We start from the raw sequence: 19,842 nt of genomic DNA, 5'->3' as shown, positions 1-19,842 counted from the left end.
TCCCCCTCCCACAGGGATCCCTCTGCACCACTGGAGCAGGTAACTGCAGCGCACTGTTCCCATCTCCGTTCCGCTGGGACAGACCCTCACCGGGAGCACTACACACGGTTCCCGTCTCCATATCACCAGATCAGACCCACACCAGGAGCACCGTGCACGGTTCCCGTCTCCGTATCCCCTGGGTCAGGAGGAATTCCGTGATAGGGAACTCAAATGACGGAAGGATTCCTCAGCACCCAAAGAGGCCCTTCAGCCCAACTCGTCCATGCCGACCAAGGCGTCTCCCTGGGCTCAGCCAGAGTGTCTCACGGGGCCTCCACGCAGGGGCGACCAGGCACCGCACATCGTACATGCCAGACACACACTGGAAAATCCGGTTGGAATTTCGGGGGGAAATCCATCCCCCTCCGGGCATTGTGGGGGTCTCGTGGGCTGCTCCCACTGGGTAAGACCGGGGTGAAACATCAGGGGTAAGAGAGGGAGGGCTGGGGAAGGAGTGGTGGGTGAAATGCCCTGCGATCGCCTCTGTTCAGTGATGGGACGAGGACTGTCTGTCACACACACACACACACACACACACACACACACAGACACAGAGAGAGACACACACACACACACACGCACACATAGAGACACAGGCGCGCACAGACAGACACACACACACACATACCAAGACAGACAGACAAACACACACACACACACACACACAAACACAGACAGACACAGAGAGAGAGACACACACACACGCACACATAGAGACACAGGCGCGCACAGACAGACACACACATACCAAGACAGACAGACACACACACACAGACCACGTCATCCGCACACACAGAGACACACCATGTCACCGGCACACAGATTGTATAAAATCACTCCTTACACAGGACAGCGTCACTTTGAGAAAGAATACATATTGTTAGTTTTTACTAAATAAATTGAAGCATACAACTGCAGTTATTGAAGTGGTCACAGACCAAACTCTGTCCTCTCCCCATCCCCTCTGCCACTCGTTGACAGCCGTCACACCTGTGACATCAGAGCCATCGGCACAGACGGGAGGTTTGAGAAATTGGGGTGTCTCTCTGGAGTGTGAACTGGCTGGGGGAGAGGGGTTGGGGAAACATTCAGGAGGTCAAAGCAACATTCCCGGCGCATGGGTTCGACACAGGGTGAAGCTCCCTCCGCACCGTCCCGTCACACACTCCCGGGGTCAGACACAGGGTGAAGCTCCCTCCGCACCGTCCCGTCACACACTCCCGGGGTCAGACACAGGGTGAAGCTCCCTCCGCACTGTCCCGTCACACACTCCCGGGGTCAGACACAGGGTGAGGCTCCCTCCGCACCGTCCCGTCACACACTCCCGGGGTCAGACACAGGGTGAAGCTCCCTCCACATCATCCCATCACATTCACAGACACAGGGTGAATCTCCCTCCACACCGTCCCGTCACACACTCAGACACAGGGTGAAGCTCCCTTCACAGTGTCCCACCACACACTCCCAGGACTTGTGCCCCCCCACCGGAACCCCAAACACATTCCTTGCCAGATTGTTACACGGGACAGTGATCCTGGGGCCAAGAGTGTTGGACAAGAGGGCGCAGAAAGAACTTACCCACGGATATTTTCTCGCAGACAAACCATATCTATTTCGTGAGACAGAAAACAAGGAAGATCTTCTCCCCCACTCCCTCCCCACCCACCAGCTCACCCCCTCCATGACATTTCACCTCCCCCCCCCCAACAATAAATGACAGGACAACGACAATTTAAGCTCTCATACGATCTGTGGCAGCAAACATGAAGCAGGCATGGTCGGACAGTTGGAAGGGGAAGACGTTAGGATCGAGCCTCAGCCCGAGGTTCCCGATCCCGATGGGAATGAATCCGAGAGGGAAGGAGTCCTCTGCATTGGTCCCGGGAGGTGCGGTGGAGCAGGAGGGAGGTGCGATGGAGCAGGAGGGAGGGGGCGGCGGGAGCGGGAGGAGGGCTGTCTCTGTCCGCGCACCCCTCCCTCTCCGTCTCTGTCCGCCCGCCGGGCTCACAGTCTGTGGGGGCTGACCCACTTGTAGGTCCCTTCGTAACGGAAACCCACTTTCTTCATCAGCTCGTCGGCTTCTGGGGGTCCGCGGCTGCTCGGTGGGGAGAGGGGAGAGGGGAGAGGGGAGAGGGGAGAGGGGAGAGGGGAGAGGGGAGAGGGGAGAGGGGAGAGGGGAGAGGGGAGAGGGGTTAGTGCTGCAAACTGTGTCCCCATAGACCCTTCCCAATCCCCTCCCTCTCTCCCACCACTCTCCTTCGCTCCTCCCCACTCCCCTCCCCCCTCCCTACCTCCCCCCACAACCCCGGGGGTCATAGGGCAGTGACGGGGGCAGGAACCCCGGCTGATTTCCCACCCCCCAACCCCGGGGTCACTGGGCAGGGATGAGGAGCAGGAACCCCAGCTGATTCCACCCCCCACAACCCAGGGGTCACTGGGCAGTGACGGTGGGGGGGGGGGGCGGGGGGGGCAGGAACCCCAGCGGATTTCCCCCTCTCTCTCTAACCCCGGGGTCGGTGGGCAGTGACGGGGGCAGGAGTAGCGGGACCCGTTGTGACACTTACCTCCCGTACACATAAGGTACAGGCAGGACTTTGGAAGACTCCAACTTGTGAAGGAGTGGGGTGAATATTCTCCAGGCTTCCTGAAGCTCGTCACTGGGATGGGAATCGAAAGCAGGGCCTTGGTTAGTCAAATACTGCACCAGAGTACGGAGAGGGTTGGGAGGTAAACCAGTGAGCTCAGTTACTGCGTGTGCACAGCTGTGTGCGTGTGTGTGTGTGCGCATGCCTGCGTCTGCCTGTAGGACCCGTCCGCCAGTGAGGGTCTGTGTGTGAGTGAGAGGGAGAGGGGGAGAGGGGGAGAGAGAGAGAGAGAGAGAGACCCGTCCCCCAATGAGGATCAGAGTGTGTGTGTGTGGGGGAGTGGAGGGGCCCGACCCCCAGTGTGTGTGTGTGTGTGTGTGTGTGAGAGAGAGAGCGAGAGAGAGAGAGAGCGAAAGCGAGAGAGACAGACAGACATCCCCCAGTGAGGGTCAGTGTGTGTGTGTGTGTGTGTGTGTGTGTGTGTGTGTGTGTGTGTCCCATCCCCCAGTGAGGGTCAGTGTGTGCGTGTGTGGGGGGGGGGGGAAGTGGGGGGCCTGTCCCCCAGTGTGTGTGTGTGTGTGTGTGTGTGTGTGTGTGTGTGTGTGTGTGTGTGTGTGTGAGTGAGAGAAACTCGCCCCCATTCCCCTGGGCACACGATGTGGGTACAATCAGAGTCGACATTAACGTCGGGAGTTCTGTCCCAATCGGACACCTCTGTCCTCAGTACACACCTTCGGACGAAGTGCATTTGACTGCCACAGAACACATCCAGAATCAGCCGCTCGTAAGCATCTGGTAACTTCACGTCCTGGGAGAGAAAAACTGCCATTAAAGGCAATTCTGGGCCAAAAACTGACGTTAATCCCCCTCCCTCACACCATCTCAGTGACCCCTCTCCCCCAGCGCCCAGTCACTGACTGTATCCCCACTGACGTTAATCCCCCTCCCTCACACCATCTCTCAGTGACCCCTCTCCCCCAGCGCCCAGTCACTGACTGTATCCCCACTGACGTTAATCCCCCTCCCTCACACCGTCCCTCAGTGACCCCTCTCCCCCAGCGCCCCGTGTCACTGACTGTATCCCCACTGACGTTAATCCCCCTCCCTCACACCGTCCCTCAGTGACCCCTCTCCTCCAGCGCCCCATGTCACTGACTGTATCCCCACTGACGTTAATCCCCTCCCTCACACCGTCCCTCAGTGACTCCTGACCCCCGGGGTTCACCCGGCACCCTCTGACCTTGTAACGGCTGCCGTAGGTGAGGTCGAGCTCGGTCTCCTCGGGGTTGAAGAACATTCCGGGCTTCTTGGTCATCAGCTTGGTGTAGATGGCCTCGTTGGGCTGGACGCGGATCACCAGCTCGTTACGCTTGCTCTGGCTGTGGAAGATGTCGCCCGGCACGTCCTTGAACTGCAGCCGGACCTCCGCCTTGCGCTCGTTCAGCGCCTTCCCGCAGCGCATGACGAAGGGAACACCTGCAGCGGGGTGGGGGGTAAACGCGAGGGCCAAGCAGAGACATTCCCCGCGGCGCTCCCTCCACACCGGACCCTCCAGCAGCGCTGTGTTCCTTCCTCGCCGACCCCCTCCCCAGGAGGGGTGGGGGATATAGAGAGGGAGAGGGTACTAGAGGGTTGGGGGGTGGAAAGAGAGAGAGGGAGGGAGTGTGGAGGGAGGGGGAGGGGGAGGGGGAGGGAGGGAGGGTCCCACTGGGGTCCCAATGATGTCATGTGTCAGAACAGGTGAGTCCCAGGGCTTGCGGTGGGGGCCGGGACCCCACGGTGATGGCCAATCAGGGGTCCTGTCAGGCAGGACTGCCCCAGGGTGTGGGGGACAAGAGAGCCTCTCCACCCCTCCCCCCACCACACCGGCTGGGCTGGGGGGGTGGGGGGGGAAGGGGGGCAGTGTCCAGAGGTGAGGCTGGGATGCGGGCAGAGATTGAGGGAACTGGATCCGCCGGGAGTGAAACTCACCGTCCCACCGCTCGTTCTGGATGTACAGCACCACGGCGGCATAGGTGGGCGTGGTCGACCCCTTGGGGACAGTCGGGTCGTCCAGGTATCCCTTCTGCGCCTCGCCCTGCCCCTCGGGATTCCCCACGTACTGCCCCACCACCACGTTCTCCATCCGGATCTCCGGGACGCTCTTCAGCACCTTCACCTGGAACACAAGGGGTTAACGGTCCCAGAGTGAGGCTCCCCCTGCACCATCCCGTCACACACTCCCGGGGTCAGACACAGGGTGAAGCTCCCTCCACACCGTCCCGTCACACACTCCCGGGGTCAGACACAGGGTGAAGCTCCCTCCGCACCGTCCCGTCACACACTCCCGGGGTCAGACAGGGTGAAGCTCCCTCCGCACCGTCCCGTCACACACTCCCGGGGTCAGACACGGGGTGAAGCTCCCTCCGCACCGTCCCGTCACACACTCCCGGGGTCAGACACGGGGTGAAGCTCCCTCCGCACCTTCCCGTCACACACTCCCGGGGTCAGACACAGGGTGAAGCTCCCTCCGCACCGTCCCGTCACACACTCCCGGGGTCAGACACAGGGTGAAGCTCCCTCCGCACCGTCCCGTCACACACTCCCGGGGTCAGACACAGGGTGAAGCTCCCTCCGCACCGTCCCGTCACACACTCCCGGGGTCAGACACAGGGTGAAGCTCCCTCCGCACCGTCCCGTCACACACTCCTGGGGTCAGACACAGGGGGAGGCTCCCAGTGAGGGAGAGGCTGGGGCCGAGGACTCACCTTCTCATCCCGAACATCATCAGAGCTGGTGGAGGCCGGCTTCTCCATGGCGACCAGGCAGAGCATCTGCATCATGTTCTGCATCACGTCCCTGAGCCGGGGGGAGAGAGGGGACGGCGGTGAGCTGGGGGGAGGGGGGGACATGGACCCACAACATCTCCTCCCTGATCCACACCAGGGCCCACCCATCACACGGGAATCAGGGTCACCTCGCAGACAGGGGGCACTGGAGTGCTGGGGAGAGGGATGGACGGGGGGGGGGGGGGGAAGACGGAGAGGGGGGGACCAGAGTGAGGGGGGGCACGGGGGGGGACAGGGGGGTACGGGGAGAGAGAGAGGGGGTACGGGGAGAGAGAGAGGGGACGGGGGAAGAGAGACAGAGAGAGAGAGAGAAACGGGAGAGAGAGAGAGGGAGTGAGAGGATGAAGAGAGAGAGAAAAGAGGCATTGAAACGGTGGGATTCGGACCCAAGCGGGAACACGGGCCGGGTCCAGCCTGTCGGCCATGCCTCGGGTGAGAGAAACCAGCTGATTATTCCTGGACGGATTCTCTCTCCACGGACACTGCCCGACCAGCTGAATCCTCCCCGCGTTCCAGGCTGCGTCACCCGGGAGTTTCTCTGTCCCTCCCCACCACCCCCCCCACCCTGACAGCAGGGGGGGTTACCCACGGTCGGCCCTTACCGGATTATCCCAAACTCGTCGAAGTAACCCCCTCGCCCCTCCGTCCCGAACGGCTCCTTGAAGGTCAGCACGACGGAAGCTATGTTATCTCTGTTCCACACGGGGCCGAAGATCCGGTTGGCGAACCTGGGGGAAGCAGCGGGGGCAGTCACACTCCGGGAACGTGGGCGCCGGGTCTAGCTCGATGCTCTCCACCCCCCCCCACCCGCCAAGATATTCGACTGCAGTAGGAATCACCCTCAGATACACACTGAGCGTGGCGGAGAATTTGCTCCTCCCTCACCCTGGACTTCCAAAGCCCCACCCTGAAAAACAACAACACCCTCCCTCCCATCACTGGGACGGCGTAGAGGGAGGATTGTATCTCCTTCCAACGGTGCTGAGGTCAAAAGGGTTGAGAGCTTCAAGTTCCAAGGTTTAAAACATCACCCATAGCCTGCCCTGGTCCAACCACGTAGACGCCACGGCCAAAAAAGCTCACCAGCGCCTCTACTTCCTCAGGAGGCTAAAGAAATTCGGCATGTCCCCTTTGACTCTCACCAACTTTTACCGATGCCCCATAGAAAGCATCCTATCTGGATACATCCCGGCTCGGGACGGCAACTGCTCTCGCAAGAAACCGCAGAGAGTTGCGGACACAGCCCAGCGCGTCATGGAAACCAGCCTCCCCTCCGCGGACTCCGTCTACACTTCCCACTGCCTCGGGAAAGCAGCCGACATAATCAGAGACCCCCCCACACCCACCCCGGACATTCTCTCTTCTCCCCCCCTCCCATCGGGCAGAAGATAGAGGAGCCTGAAAGCACGTAACACCAGGCTCAAGGACGGCTTCTACCCCGCTGTTAAAAGACTATCGAACGATAAGATGGACTCGTGACCTCACAGTCTACCTCGTTATGGCCTTGCACCTTATTGTCTGCCTGCACTGAACTTTCTCTGTAGCTGTTACACTTTATTCTGCATTCTGTTAATGCTTTTCCCTTGTACTACCTCAATGCACGGCTGCGATGAAATGATCTGTATGGATGGCATGCAGAACGTTTTTCACTGTGTGTCAGTACTTGTGCTGGACTTGAAGGTAGTGCCCTGGGAGTGTAATGGACCTAGGAGTAAAAGCTCACAGTTCATCAAAAGTGGCATCACAGGTAGACAGGGGCGGTGAAGAAGGCGTTCGGCACGCTGGCCTTCAGCGGTCAGGGTACTAAGTACAGGAGTTGGGACTTTACGTTGCAGTTGTACAAGGCATTGGTGAGGCCGCACTTGGAGTACCGCATACAGTTTGGTCTCCCTGCTATAGGAAACAACAACATTGAACACTACAACAGTACAGGCCCTTCGGCCCACAATGTTGTGCCGACATTTTATCCTGCTGTAAGATCTATCTGACCCTTCCCTCCCACATAGCCCTCCATTTCTCTATCATTCATGTGGCTATCTAAGAGTCTCTTAAATGTCCTTAATGTATCTGCCCCACAACCTCTGCCAGCAGTGTGTTCCACACACCCACCACTCTGTGTAAAAGAAACTTACCCCTGACACCTTCCTCCGATCACCTTAAAATTACATCCCCCTCGTTAGCCATTGTCGCCCTGGGAAAAAGTCTCTCGATCTATGCCTCTTGTACACCTCAATCAAGTCACCTCTCATCCTCCTCCTCTCCAAAGAGAAAAGCCCCAGCTCACTCAATCTGTCCTCATAAGACGTGCTCTCCAATCCAGGCAGCATCCTGGTAAATCTCCTCTGCACCCTCTCTAAAGCTTCCACATCCTTCCTATAATGAGGCGACCAGAACTGAACACAATACTCCAAGTGTGGTCTGACCAGAGCTGCAACATCACCTCGCGGCTCTTGAACTCAATACCCCGATAAATGAAGGTCAACACTCCGTACACCTTCTTCACAACCCTATCGACCTGCACGGCAACCGAGGGATACACGGACATGGACCCCAAGATCCCTCTGTTCCTCCACACTGCTAAGAGTCCTGCACTGAACCTTGTATTCTGCCTTCGAATTCGATCTCCCGAAGTGTATCACTTCACACTTATCCGGGTTGAACTGCATCTGCCGCTTCTCAGCCCAGGTCTGCATCCTGTTGTAATCTGCGGCAACCTTCTACACTATCCACACCACCACCAACCTTTGTATCATCGGCAAATATGAGGTTAAACTGCAGTGCAGGGAAGATTTACGAGGACGTTGCCGGGACTCGAGGGCCTGAGTTATAGGGAGAGGTTGGCCAGGCTAGGTCTTCATGCCTTGGAGAATAAGGAGGCGACCTTATAGAAGTGTTTAAAGAGGCAGAGATAAGGTGGACGGTAACGTCTTTTCCCCAGGGTGGGGGAGTCCAAAACTAGAGGGGGCAGAGGTTTAAGGTGAGAGGGGAAAGATTTAGAAAGGACCCAAGGGGCAAATTTTTCCACGCTGAGGGTAGAACGAGCTGCCAGAGGAAGTGGGTGAGGCAGGTACAACGGTCCTCACCCCAAGCCGTGACCGCGCCCAGCGGGGGGCGCTTTCCACGGTGCACGGCGACTCCTCGTTCCCGCTGGGGGTGATGCCTGCCATAGTCGCAAAGCCCGCCCCTCACCTGATAATCATGAGGTTCTGCACCATCTCCTTGCCCAGGTAGTGATCGATGCGGTAGATTTGGTCCTCCCTGAAGAGCGAAGCGAGGTGTTCGGCCAGTTTGTTTGAGGTCTCCAGGTCCTTCCCAAAGGGTTTCTCCACTATGACACGGTTCCAACCCCTCATGGAAGAGAAAATAATCATTAAAAATTGGTAAATTGGTTGTTACATGTACCGAGGTACGGTGAAAAACCTTGTTTGGCATGCCGTCCAAACAGATTATTTCATCCCATCAATCCATTGAGGTTAAACAATAACAGAACACAGAATAAAGTGTCACAGTTACAGAGAAAGTGCAGTGCAGGCAGACAATAAGGTGCGAGGGTTACGACGAGGTAGAGTGTGAGGTCAAGAGTCCGTGTTATCATTCAAGAGGATGATTCCCGGAATGAAAGGGCTGACATACGAGGAATGTTTGTCGGCTCTTGGACTGCACTCACTGGAGTACAGGAGAATGAGAGGGGACCTCATAGAGACATTGAAAGGACTGGACAGAGTAGATGTGGCCGAGCTGTTTCCCTTGGTGGGTGAGTCCAGGACTAGAGGGCACAGTCTTAGAATTAGAGGGTACCCATTTAGAACAGAGATGAGGAGAAATTTCTTTATAGCCAGAGGGTTGTGGATTTATGGAATTCATTGCCACGTACAGCTGTGGAGGCCCGATCGTTGGGGGTGTTTAAGGAGGTATCTAATTAGTCAGGGTATCAAGGGATGTGGGGAAAAGGCCGGGAATTGGGGCTAGATGGGAGTGTCTTATGATCTTGTCTTATAACAGCGGGATAGAACCTGCCCTTGAGCCTGGTGGTACGTGCTTTCAGGCTTTTGTACCTTCCGCCCGACGGGAGGGGGGAGCTATGATTGTCACTTGTACCGAGGTCCAGTGAAAAACTTGTCTTGCATACCGATCGTACAGGTCAGTTCATTGCACAGTGCATTGAGGTAGTACAGGGTAAAACAATGACAGAATGCAGAGTAAAGTGTCACAGTTTCAGAGAATGTGCAGTGCAGGCAGACAATGAGGTGCAAGGTCACAACAAGGTAGATTGTGGTATTGGTATTGCAATTGCAATGGACTCTTGACCTCACAAATACAGCCCTTGCACCTTCTGGTCTGCCTGCACTGTCTCTGTAGCTGTGACACTTTATTGATGCACTGATGTGGTGAAATGATGATGTCAGGGCACAGGAAGGAGATAGAGAGCTTAGTGGAAGGGTGTCATGACAACAACCTTTCCCTCAACGTCAGCAAAACAAAAGAGCTGGTCATTGACTTCAGGAAAGGGGGCGGTCTACATGCACCTGTCTACATCAATGGTGCTGAGGTCGGGAGGGTTGAGAGCTTCAAGTTCCTGGGAGCGAACATCACCAACAGCCTGTCCTGGTCAAATCATGTAGACGCCACGGCCAAGAAAGCTCACCAGCGCCTCTGCTTCCTCAGGAGGCTAAAGAAATTCGGTTTGTCCCCTTTGACTCTCACCAACTGTTATTGATGCACCGCAGAAAGCATCCTATCTGGATGCATCACGGCTTGGTACGGTAACTGCTCTGCCCAGGACCGCAAGAAACCGCAGAGAGTTGTGGACACAGCCCAGCGCATCACGGAAACCAGCCTCCCCTCCGTGGACTCTGTCTTTACCTCTCGTTGTCTTGGTGAAGCAGTCGGCATAATCAAAGACTCCACCCACCTAGGACATTCTCTCTTCCCTCCTCTCCCATCAGGCAGAAGATACAGGAGCCTGAGGGCACGTACCACCAGGCTCAAGGACAGCTTCTACCCCACTGTGATAAGACTATTGAACGGTTCCCTTATACAATGAGATGGACTCTGACCTCACCATCTACCTTGTTGTGACCTTGCACCTTATTGCACTGCACTTTCTCTGTAGCTGTGACACTTTACTCTGTACTGTTACTGTTTTTACCTGTACTACCTCAATGCACTCTGTACTAACCCAATGTAACTGCACTGTGTAATGAATTGACCTGTACGATCGGTATGCAAGACAAGTTTTTCACTGGACCTCGGTACAAGTGACAATAATAAACTAATACCAACACCTGTAAATACTGACACGCTCCCTGGGGCCCCAAGCACACACCGACGCGCCCCCCCGGGGCCCCCTGTAAATACTGACACACTTTAATGTACTACCCCAATGCACTGTGTAATGAATTGATCTGTACGATCAGTTTGCAAGACAAGTTTTTCACTGGACCTCGGTACAAGTGACAGTAATAAGTCAGAGCTCCGAATCACAGGGAGAATGGGGGAATCTGCTGTTTGGCAAAGTATGTCTCAAGTCCCATTTGTCAGGAAGTTAAAGGCAACCCCTTGCAGAGGTAAAAGAACGATCCAACGCCGCAAAGAAACAGTTAAAATCATGTCTCACAGAGAAACAAAGGGACTGCAGATGCCGGAAACCAGAGGTAAAACCCAGCGATGCTGGAGGAACTCAGCAAGGCCCAGGCAGCATCCGCGGAGAAAAGCAGGCGGTCGACGTTTCGGGTCAGGACTGGAGATAGGGAAACGGGGAAGCCCGACATATAGGAGGGAAAAGCAGAGCAGTGAAAGGTCGACAAAAGAGGGGAGACGGGGTGGACACAGGGTGGTGACGGGTAGATGCTTTTCTCCACGGATGCTGCCTGGCCTTATACAAACATATCTCTGCATTGATGAAATTGTGAAATCTGCATTGTAACTGTGGTGACGTGGATACTATGAATTGCTGGCAGCCTTTTGGGTCAGTGGAGTGACCTTGAGCTCTCGCTCCAAGTACTCCTCCAGTGGACACGCTTACAGGCCTGAATAATCCGACCTGTTCGAGAAACTCGCTGCTGCTGTACGGGAGATTTTCCCAATGCTCCCACCCCCCGACCATCCTCACACCCTGCTCCCCCACCCTCCCAACCCCCCCACGCCCAGCTCGCCCCCACCCTCCCTCCCCAGCTCACCCCACCCTCCCTCCCCCACTCCTCAGCTCACCCCAATCCACTCCCCAAGCTCACCCCACCCTCCCTCCCCCCGCACTCCCCAGCTCACCCCCACCCTCCCTCCCCCCGCACTCCCCAGCTCACCCCCACCCTCTCCTCCCACTCCCCAGCTCACCCCCACTCCCCAGCCCCCCCACCCTTCTCCTCCCCACCCCCAGCCCCCCACTCCCAACACCCCACTCCCCAGCTCCCCCAACACTCCCTCCCCCACAACTCCCCAGCTCACCCCCACCCTCCCTCCCCCACTCCCCAGCTCACCCCCACCCTCCCTCCCCCACTCCCCAGCTCACCCCCACTCCCCAGCTCAACCCCACCCTCCCTCCCCACCCCCAGCCCCCCAACACCCCACTCCCCAGCTCACCCCCACTCGTCCCCTCATCCCCAGCCACCCCACCACTCCCCCACCCAGCTCCCGCACCCCACCACTCCCCCCCCCCCACCCCTGACCTCTCCTCCCGACTCTCCCCAACACCCACCCCCAGGTTAACCACACAAACTCGTCCTGCAGGCAGGGAGGCCGTTTCCACTGGTCGGTGAGACTGGAACCGGGGGACGCAGCCTCACGATTCAGGGGAGGGAGTAGATTTCAGACGGAGATGAGAGAGAAACTGCTTTTCCCAGAGCGTGTGTGAATCCGTGGAATTCTCTGCCCAGGGACGCAGTGAGGCGACCTCATTAAATATATTTAAGACACAGTTAGATAGATTTTTGCATCATTGGGGAATTACGGGTGGTGGGGAAAAGGCAGGGAGGTGGATCCAAGTCCACGGACAGATCAGCCACGATCTTATTGAATGGCGGAGCAGATGACGGAGTCCTGCTCCTGTTTCTTGTGTTATAGAATATTACAGCACAGTGCAGGCCCTTCGGCCCACAATGTTGTGCCGACATTTTATCCTGCTGTAAGATCTATCTAACCCTCCCCTCCCACATAGCCCCCTCATTCCTTGAACATTCGTGTTTCTATCTAAGAGTCTCTTAAATGTCCCTAATGTATCTGCCCCCACAACCTCTGCCGGCAGTGCCTTCCACGCACCCACCACTGTGTAAAAAACTTACCCCTGACACCTTCCTCCAATCACCTTAAAATTATGTCCCCTCGTGTTAGCCATTGTCGCCCTGGGAAAAAGTCTCTGGCCGTCCACTCGATCTGTGCCTCTTGTACACCTCGATCAAGTCACCTCTCATCCTCCTCCTCTCCAAAGAGAAAAGCCCCAGCTCGCTCAACCTATCCTCATAAGACGTGCTCTCCAATCCAGGCAGCATCCTGGTAAATCTCCTCTGCACCCTCTCTAAAGCTCCCACATCCTTCCTATAGTGAGGCGACCAGAACTGAACACAATACCCCAGGTGTGGTCTGACCAGAGCTGCAACATCACCTCGCGGCTCTTGAACTAAATCCCCCGACTAATGAAGGCCAACACTCCATACACCTTCTTAACAGCCCTATCGACCTGCGCGGCAACCTTGAGGGATCCACGGACGTGGACCCCAAGATCCCTCTGTTCCTCCACACTGCTGAGAGTCCTGCCATTAACCTTGTATTCTGCCTTCGAATTCGATCTCCCGAAGTGCATCACTTCACACTTATCCAGGTTGAACTGCATCTGCCGCTTCTCAGCCCAGGTCTGCATCCTGTTGCAATCTGCAGCAACCTTCTACACTATCCACACCACCACCAACCTTTGCATCATCGGCAAATATGAGGTTAAACTGGAGTGCAGGGAAGATTTACGAGGACATTGCCGGGACTCGAGGGCCTGAGTTATAGGGAGAGGTCGGCTGGGCCAGGTCTTTATTCCTTGTAGAATGAAAGGGCAACCTTACAAAAGTGCGTAAAATTATGAGAGGCAGAGATCAGGTGGACGGTAAGTCTTTTCCCCAGGGTAGGGGAAATACCCTGGTAAATCTCCTGGATGGCTGACTCCTGATCCTGCTTCGTGTTCTTATGCACCAGGGATAAACCTTCCATTGCAGGGAGCCATTGCAACGTCAACCACTGCCTCAACCCTCTCCCCCCTCCCCTTCCCTCCTTCCTCCTCTCCCCTCCTCCCCACCCCTTGGCGGACTCACCCCTTGCCCATGCAAGCCTCCTTGATGTTCCGGGTGACGTCCACGTACACGCTGGGCGGGAGAGCTAGGTAGAAGAGGCGGTTGGCTCTGTCGCCCTGGGGAAGGGAGGCGATGTGGCCATCCAGCCGCTCGAAGCTGGCTCGCTCGTCGTACTTGCCCTGCAGGTAGGTGTTTCGGCGGAAGAAGGAGTCCAGTTTGTCCAGCTCGCCTTCCGTGGCCTGTGTGGGGGGGGGAGAGACGGGGGTTCACTGGCTGCGGGGAGGATGTCGAGCACCACACATCTCCCGCACTGGGCGGGGACATGGAGATCAGTAGCAGGCACAGAGGGGAGGAGTGGGGGGGGGGGAGGGAGGGGATGGCGGGAGGGGAGAGGAGGAAGGAGGGAAGAGGGGGAAGGGGAGGGAGGGAAGGGGAGGGGGGAGAAGGGAGAGGGGACGTGCAGAGCCTCAGCCCGTCAGGCCTTACCTTCAGGTACGGCTGCACCTTCGCCCGGACGGCGTCCACCGTCAGCGCAGAGCGGGCAAACCCCACAACGTGCGTGTCCTCCGGGAGCAACCCATCCCTGAACAGCCACCTGTGGGGCGTGGGGATGTGGGTGTGGGGGAGAAATAACAGAGAGAAAAGAAAAAAAATTTTTTAAAAACTCTCCCCACCGTTCAGACACGCCACGGCGGTCCCATTTTACGTCTGGTCGCGAGGTGGGGGTGTTGCTCCCAGTGGAGGTGACCTCGAGGTGGGGGTCCTCCCCTCGTACGTGGGGCTCCTGGGGTGGAGGGCGCTGCCGAGGGTTGGGGGGGGGGGGGGGGGGGGGGTGACCTGGTGGACGAGGCAGGGGACTTTATTCTTTGGGGCGCAGGAGTCCAAGGGGTGACCTTATGGAGTCATACGGAGAGAGGGGAATGATTTCAAGGGGACCCAAGGGGGGCGGCAGATTTCAAGGGGACCGAGGGGCAACTTCTTCACCCAGATGGTGGTCCGTACGTGGAACGAGCTGCCAGAGGGAGTGGGTGAGGCAGGTACATTGGCGGCACTCGGACAGGGACACGGATGGGAAAGGTTTAGAGGGCGATGGAGCCAAACACGGGCAATGGGGCATCTGGGTCAGCACGGACCCAGTTGGGCCAAAGGGCCTGTTTCCGTGCTCTTGTTGGGAGGCGGGGTAGCCGGCGGAGACTTCCAGACGGGCGAGGCACGTGACCGAGGAGGGAATCTCACCAGAGCGTCGGATAGATCTTCTTCTTGGCCAGGTTCGCCCTGCGGACACAAGGGGAGGGAGCGGGGGGTCCAGTGCCGGGGGACATGGAGGGGACGCCGACCGGGTATCCCCCTACCCATAACCCTCACCCTGGACTCTAAAACCCCAGTCCCAGCAGTGGGGTCCTGGGCTCCGGGACTGGGGACAGGGATCTCCTTCCCCACCCTGCCCCATTGTACCCAGGGCTGGAGAGCACCACAGCAATGGGGTGAGGGGGGGGGGGGGGTGAGGGGGAGGGGGGGGTGAGGGGAGGGGAGGGGAGGGGGGAGGGGGAAACAAGGCTCCCTCATACCTCCTTCCAGCACCCCTCAGACTGCCCTCCTCCCTGAGGAGACCCCTCTCTCTGCCTTCTGAAACCCAACTCCGCTGGGACCTAAGGCCCCTCCCTGTGAAACTCACTCCCACGTCTCCCACCACCATTCCAGGCTGTCCACCATCCTCTCACCCCGCCCCCCCCCGCACTCCTTCAGCCCAACCCCCTCCCCTCTTCCCCCTCCTTCCCAACCCGCCCTCTTCCCTTCCCTCCCTCCTCCTCCCCCCTCCCTCTCTGCCAACTGCAACCTCGCTTCCCCTATTCCCCACCTCCCCCTCTCCACCCCATGACAGGACACACCCCCTCACCTCACCCCAGGACACGACCCGGACGCCGCCCCCCACACCCCCCACCCCCAAAGCCATTCCAACGCCCCAGACCGTAATCCAAGCCAATCCCGGATTCCCACCACCCTCCGATCCGGAACTCTGCCCACTTCCTCCTCGAACCCTTCCGGCGACTCAGCCTCTGGGGAAGAGAACTCCTGGGGATTCACCACCCACACCACCCCCCCCCCACCCCATCTCCATCCCAGATGGGCTGACCCCCTTATTCTAAGATGGGACCCCTGCTCCTCGGCTCCCCAGCCGGAGGGAAACACCATACCACACCAAGGGCACTCAGGCCCGTCCAAGTACAACATCACTCGGGAGTCATCGAGCACAAAGAAAGTCCCTTCAGCCCATCTACTCTGTGCCGACCAGGAGGCCTTCCTGAGCTAATCCCATCCCCCTGCATTGTCCCTCGAAAACCTTTCCAGTCCAATCGCAGTAACACCTGTACTACCTCAATGCACTCTGTACTAACCCAATGTAACTGCACTGTGTAATGAAATTAACCTGTACAATCGGTTTGTAAGACAAGTTTTTCACTGGACCTCAGTACAAGTGACAATAATAACCAACACCTATAAAAGCCAACGGACGTTTATCTGGTTGGCGACTGTACACCGACCTTCAGTGACTGGTATACAAGAGCACCCAAGGCCTTTGATGTATCACTGTTCAATCTCTCCTCTCACGTCGGAGCAGGATTCTGTCCCTTGAACATGCCCTATCAAATGAGGCTCAAATGCTCTGCCACATTATCCCCCCCCAGTCTCTCCTCCTTATCAACCTCAATCAGCGGGGACAGGCAGTAATACCTCCAGCACGATTATTCTCAACACTGGTGCCCTACAAGGCTGCGTCCTCAACCCTGTACTCTACTCCCTATACATTCATGACTGTGTGGCCAAATTCTGCTCTAGCTCCACCTACAAGTTTGCAGATAATACCACCGTAGTGGGCCGTATCTCAGAGAGTGATGAGTCGGACTACAGGAAGGAGATAGAGAGCTTAGTAGAATGGTGTCATGACAACAACCTTTCCCTCAATGCCAGCAAAACAGCTGGTCATTGACTTCAGGAAAGGGGGCAGTGTACGTGCCCATCTACATCAATGGTGCCGAGGTCGAGAGGGTTGAGAGCTTCATGTTCCTGGGAGTGAACATCACCAACAGCCTGTCCTGGTCAAATCACGTAGACGCCACAGCCAAGGAAGCTCACCAGCGCCTCTGCTTACTCAAGAAGCTGAAGAAATTTGGCACGTCCCCTTTGACACTCACCAATTGTTATCAATGCACCACAGAAAGCATCCTATCTGGATGCATCAGGGTTCCAGCAACTGCTCTGCCCGGAACCGCAAGAAACTGCAGAGAGTTGTGGACACAGCCCAGCGCGTCACGGACACCAGCCTTCCCTCCTTGGACTCTGTCTTTACCTCTCGCTGTCTTGGTGAAGCAGCCGGCATATTCAAAGACCCCACCCACCCGGGACATTCTCTCTTCTCTCCAGAGAGCATGCATTTAAGGCGAGAGGGGGCAAGTTCAGAGGAGATGTGCGGGGCAAGCTTTTTCTTTTACACGGAGAGCAGTGGGTGCCTGGAATGTGCTGCCAGTGGTGGGGGTGGAGGCAGATACGATCGAGGCGTTTCGACAGGCACATGGATGAGCAGGGAATGGAGGGAGACGGACTTGGTGCAGGCAGAAGGGATGAGGTGTCACTCTCTTAATTAGTTCAGCCAAGGTTGTGGGCCAAAGGGCCTGTTCCTGTGTTGTTCTGTGTTCCAAACAACAAGTCTCTCGGCTTGTAACTGCACCCCCCTCACACTGGGTGGGATCATCTGCTCTTCTACCCCGTCACAGCACCTTGGGGGTGCTGTTTTATATCTCCCTCCCCCTCCTCCGCCTCTCCCCCCCTCCCTAAACACCCCCTTTCACCTCTCCCCCTCCCTCCCCCCTCCACCTCTGCCCCCTCGCTAAACCTCCCCCCTCCACCTCTGCCCCTCGCTAAACCTCCCCCCTCCACCACCCCTCTCTACTCAACCCCCCTTTCACCTCTCCCTCCTCCCCTCCCTCCGCTCCCCCTCCTCCACCTCTGCCCCCTCCCTACTCAACCAACCCCCCCTCCACCTCCCCCTCCCTCCCCACACCACTCCCCCTCCTCTCCCCTCTAAACCCCCCCTTTCACCTCTCCCCCTCCCTCCCTCCCCCCTCGACTCAACCTCCCTCCTTTCACCTCCCCTCCCTCCTCCACCACCACCCCCTTCCACCTCTCCCCCTCCCTACTCAACCTCCCCCTCCCTCCTCCACCACCCCCTCTCCCTCTTCTACCCCTCCCTGCTCAACCTCCGCCCCCCTCCCTCCTCCACCACCCCATCCCAGTCCTCCCTGCTCCCCAACCTCCCCCCTCCACCTCTCCCCTTCCCTCCTCAACCCCTCCCTGCTCCTCCCTCCCCCATTCCCTCATTCTCCTCCCTTCCTCCTCCATCTCTCCACTCCCTCTTCCTCCATTCCTCCCCTCCATCCCTCCCCCTCCATCCCCATCCCTCCCCATCATCCCTCCCTCCCCTTCCCCATCCCTCTCTATCATCCCTCCCTCCCCTCCATCCCCTTCCCTCCCCTTCCCTCCCTATCATCCCTCCCTCCCCTTCCCCATCCCTCTCTATCATCCCTCCCTTCCCTCCCTCCCCTTCCCCATCCCTATCATCCCTCCCTCCCCTCCATCCCTCCCTCCCCTTCCCCATCCCTCCCTACCCTCCCCCATCCCTCCCTACCCTCCGTCCCTCCCCTCCCCCATCCCTCCCTACCCTCCCTCCCCTTCCCCATCCCTCCCTCCCCATCATCCCTCCCTCCCCTTCCCCATCCCTCTCTATCATCCCTCCCTTCCCTCCCTCCCCTTCCCCATCCCTATCATCCCTCCCTCCCCTCCGTCCCTCCCTCCCCTTCCCCATCCCTCCCTACCCTCCGTCCCTCCCCTCCCCCATCCCTCCCTACCCTCCCTCCCCCTTCCCCATCCCTCCCTCCCCATCATCCCTCCCTCCCCTTCCCCATCCCTCCCTATCATCCCTCCCTCCCCTCCGTCCCTCCCTCCGCTTCCCCATCCCTCCCTATCATCCCTCCCTCCCCTCCGTCCCTCCCTCCCCTTCCCCATCCCTCCCTATCATCCCTCCCTCCCCTCCCTCCCTCCCCTTCCCCATCCCTCCCTCCCCTCCCTCCCTCCCCTTCCCCATCCCTCCCTATCATCCCTCCCTCCCCTCCGTCCCTCCCTCCCCTTCCCTCCCTCCCCTCCCCTCCCTCCCCTCCATCCCTCCCTCCGCTTCCCCATCCCTCCCTATCATCCCTCCCTCCCCTCCGTCCCTCCCTCCCCTCCCCTCCCTCCCCTCCATCCCTCCCTCCGCTTCCCCATCCCTCGCTATCATCCCTCCCTCCGCGCTCCCTCACCCCCCTCCGCGCTCCCTCACCGAGGCTCCCACCAGCACCACGAAGCTCGGCCCGCGTTGCATCTTCCGCAGCCCCAGGCTCCGCCCCCTGACCTGGCTCCGCCCCCACCAGAGCCCCGCCCCCGTCCTGGCCCCGCCCCCCCCCCTCGTCCCGCGACCCGGCCCCGACTTCCCCCTTCGGCCCTTTCTTCAACCCACCACCCACACCCCCCCCCGCCATCGAATGGTTTGATCCGCCCCTCCCGTTCTTCTCAACCGGATTCCGGATGCAACCACCTCAAAAGCGGGGTGCCCCATTATGTGGGGAATTTACCGAGTGGTACAACCAACTCTTCCCCGAAACGGCGGCTCCAGCTCGATTATTTGTGATTAATCGCACCGTTGGTATTTATATTTCGCTGCTCGTCCTCCTTGAAGCTCAATTTGTGTCACAAAGCAGGCTGAATTATTCCACCCCCGATTGCCACTCACCCCTCCTGCGGGTGGAATGGGCCGTTCCTCCGGCAACGGCGAGGCCCGGAGGGGGCGGGGCCGACCCGGCGCGTCACCGAGTCCCCGCCTTCCAGAAGGGGGCGGGCGGGCCCCGGCGAAACAATGGGGCGAGGAAATAAATATTGTGGTTCACGGCCCGCCGGCGCTCGCAATGCATGCGGCCGGGTACCCTCAAAACATAACCTGTGATTATAACATTTGACAGAAGAGGAGGTGATTCTTCTGATTTCTCACTCAGCAGGATCACGACTGGTCGATCTCAGCGACACCTTCCT

General features: G+C 58.2%; 1 protein-coding gene across 1 annotated transcript; it reads right to left on the bottom strand.

Moving 5' to 3' along the window:
- Positions 1–901: 901 nt before the first annotated feature.
- Positions 902–14,994, bottom strand: g6pd (glucose-6-phosphate dehydrogenase). Its single transcript, XM_052009103.1, has 11 exons — positions 14,962–14,994; positions 14,212–14,320; positions 13,747–13,964; positions 8,645–8,803; positions 6,058–6,183; positions 5,375–5,465; positions 4,599–4,785; positions 3,868–4,103; positions 3,359–3,435; positions 2,607–2,699; positions 902–2,137 (listed from the first exon to the last, which is right to left on the bottom strand). The coding sequence occupies exons 3-11, from the start codon at positions 13,755–13,757 to the stop codon at positions 2,047–2,049; spliced, it is 1,071 nt and encodes a 356-aa protein (XP_051865063.1). The 5' UTR covers positions 13,758–13,964; positions 14,212–14,320; positions 14,962–14,994; the 3' UTR covers positions 902–2,046.
- Between the last annotated feature and the right edge of the window lie 4,848 nt (positions 14,995–19,842).

Source organism: Pristis pectinata, chromosome 43 (assembly GCF_009764475.1).
Source record: "Pristis pectinata isolate sPriPec2 chromosome 43, sPriPec2.1.pri, whole genome shotgun sequence".
NCBI classification, from domain to species: domain Eukaryota; kingdom Metazoa; phylum Chordata; class Chondrichthyes; order Rhinopristiformes; family Pristidae; genus Pristis; species Pristis pectinata.
This window is presented reverse-complemented; position numbering and strand designations above follow the sequence as displayed.

Bases quoted from the DNA above. Each gene is read 5' to 3' on its own strand.
- g6pd (XM_052009103.1), bottom strand. The intron at 6,184-8,644 runs GTGAGGGGCGGG...TGCTTCCCCCAG, and splicing joins CAGAACCTCATGATTATCAG to GTTCGCCAACCGGATCTTCG. The intron at 4,104-4,598 runs GTGAGTTTCACT...ACCCCGCTGCAG, and splicing joins CCAGAACGAGCGGTGGGACG to GTGTTCCCTTCGTCATGCGC.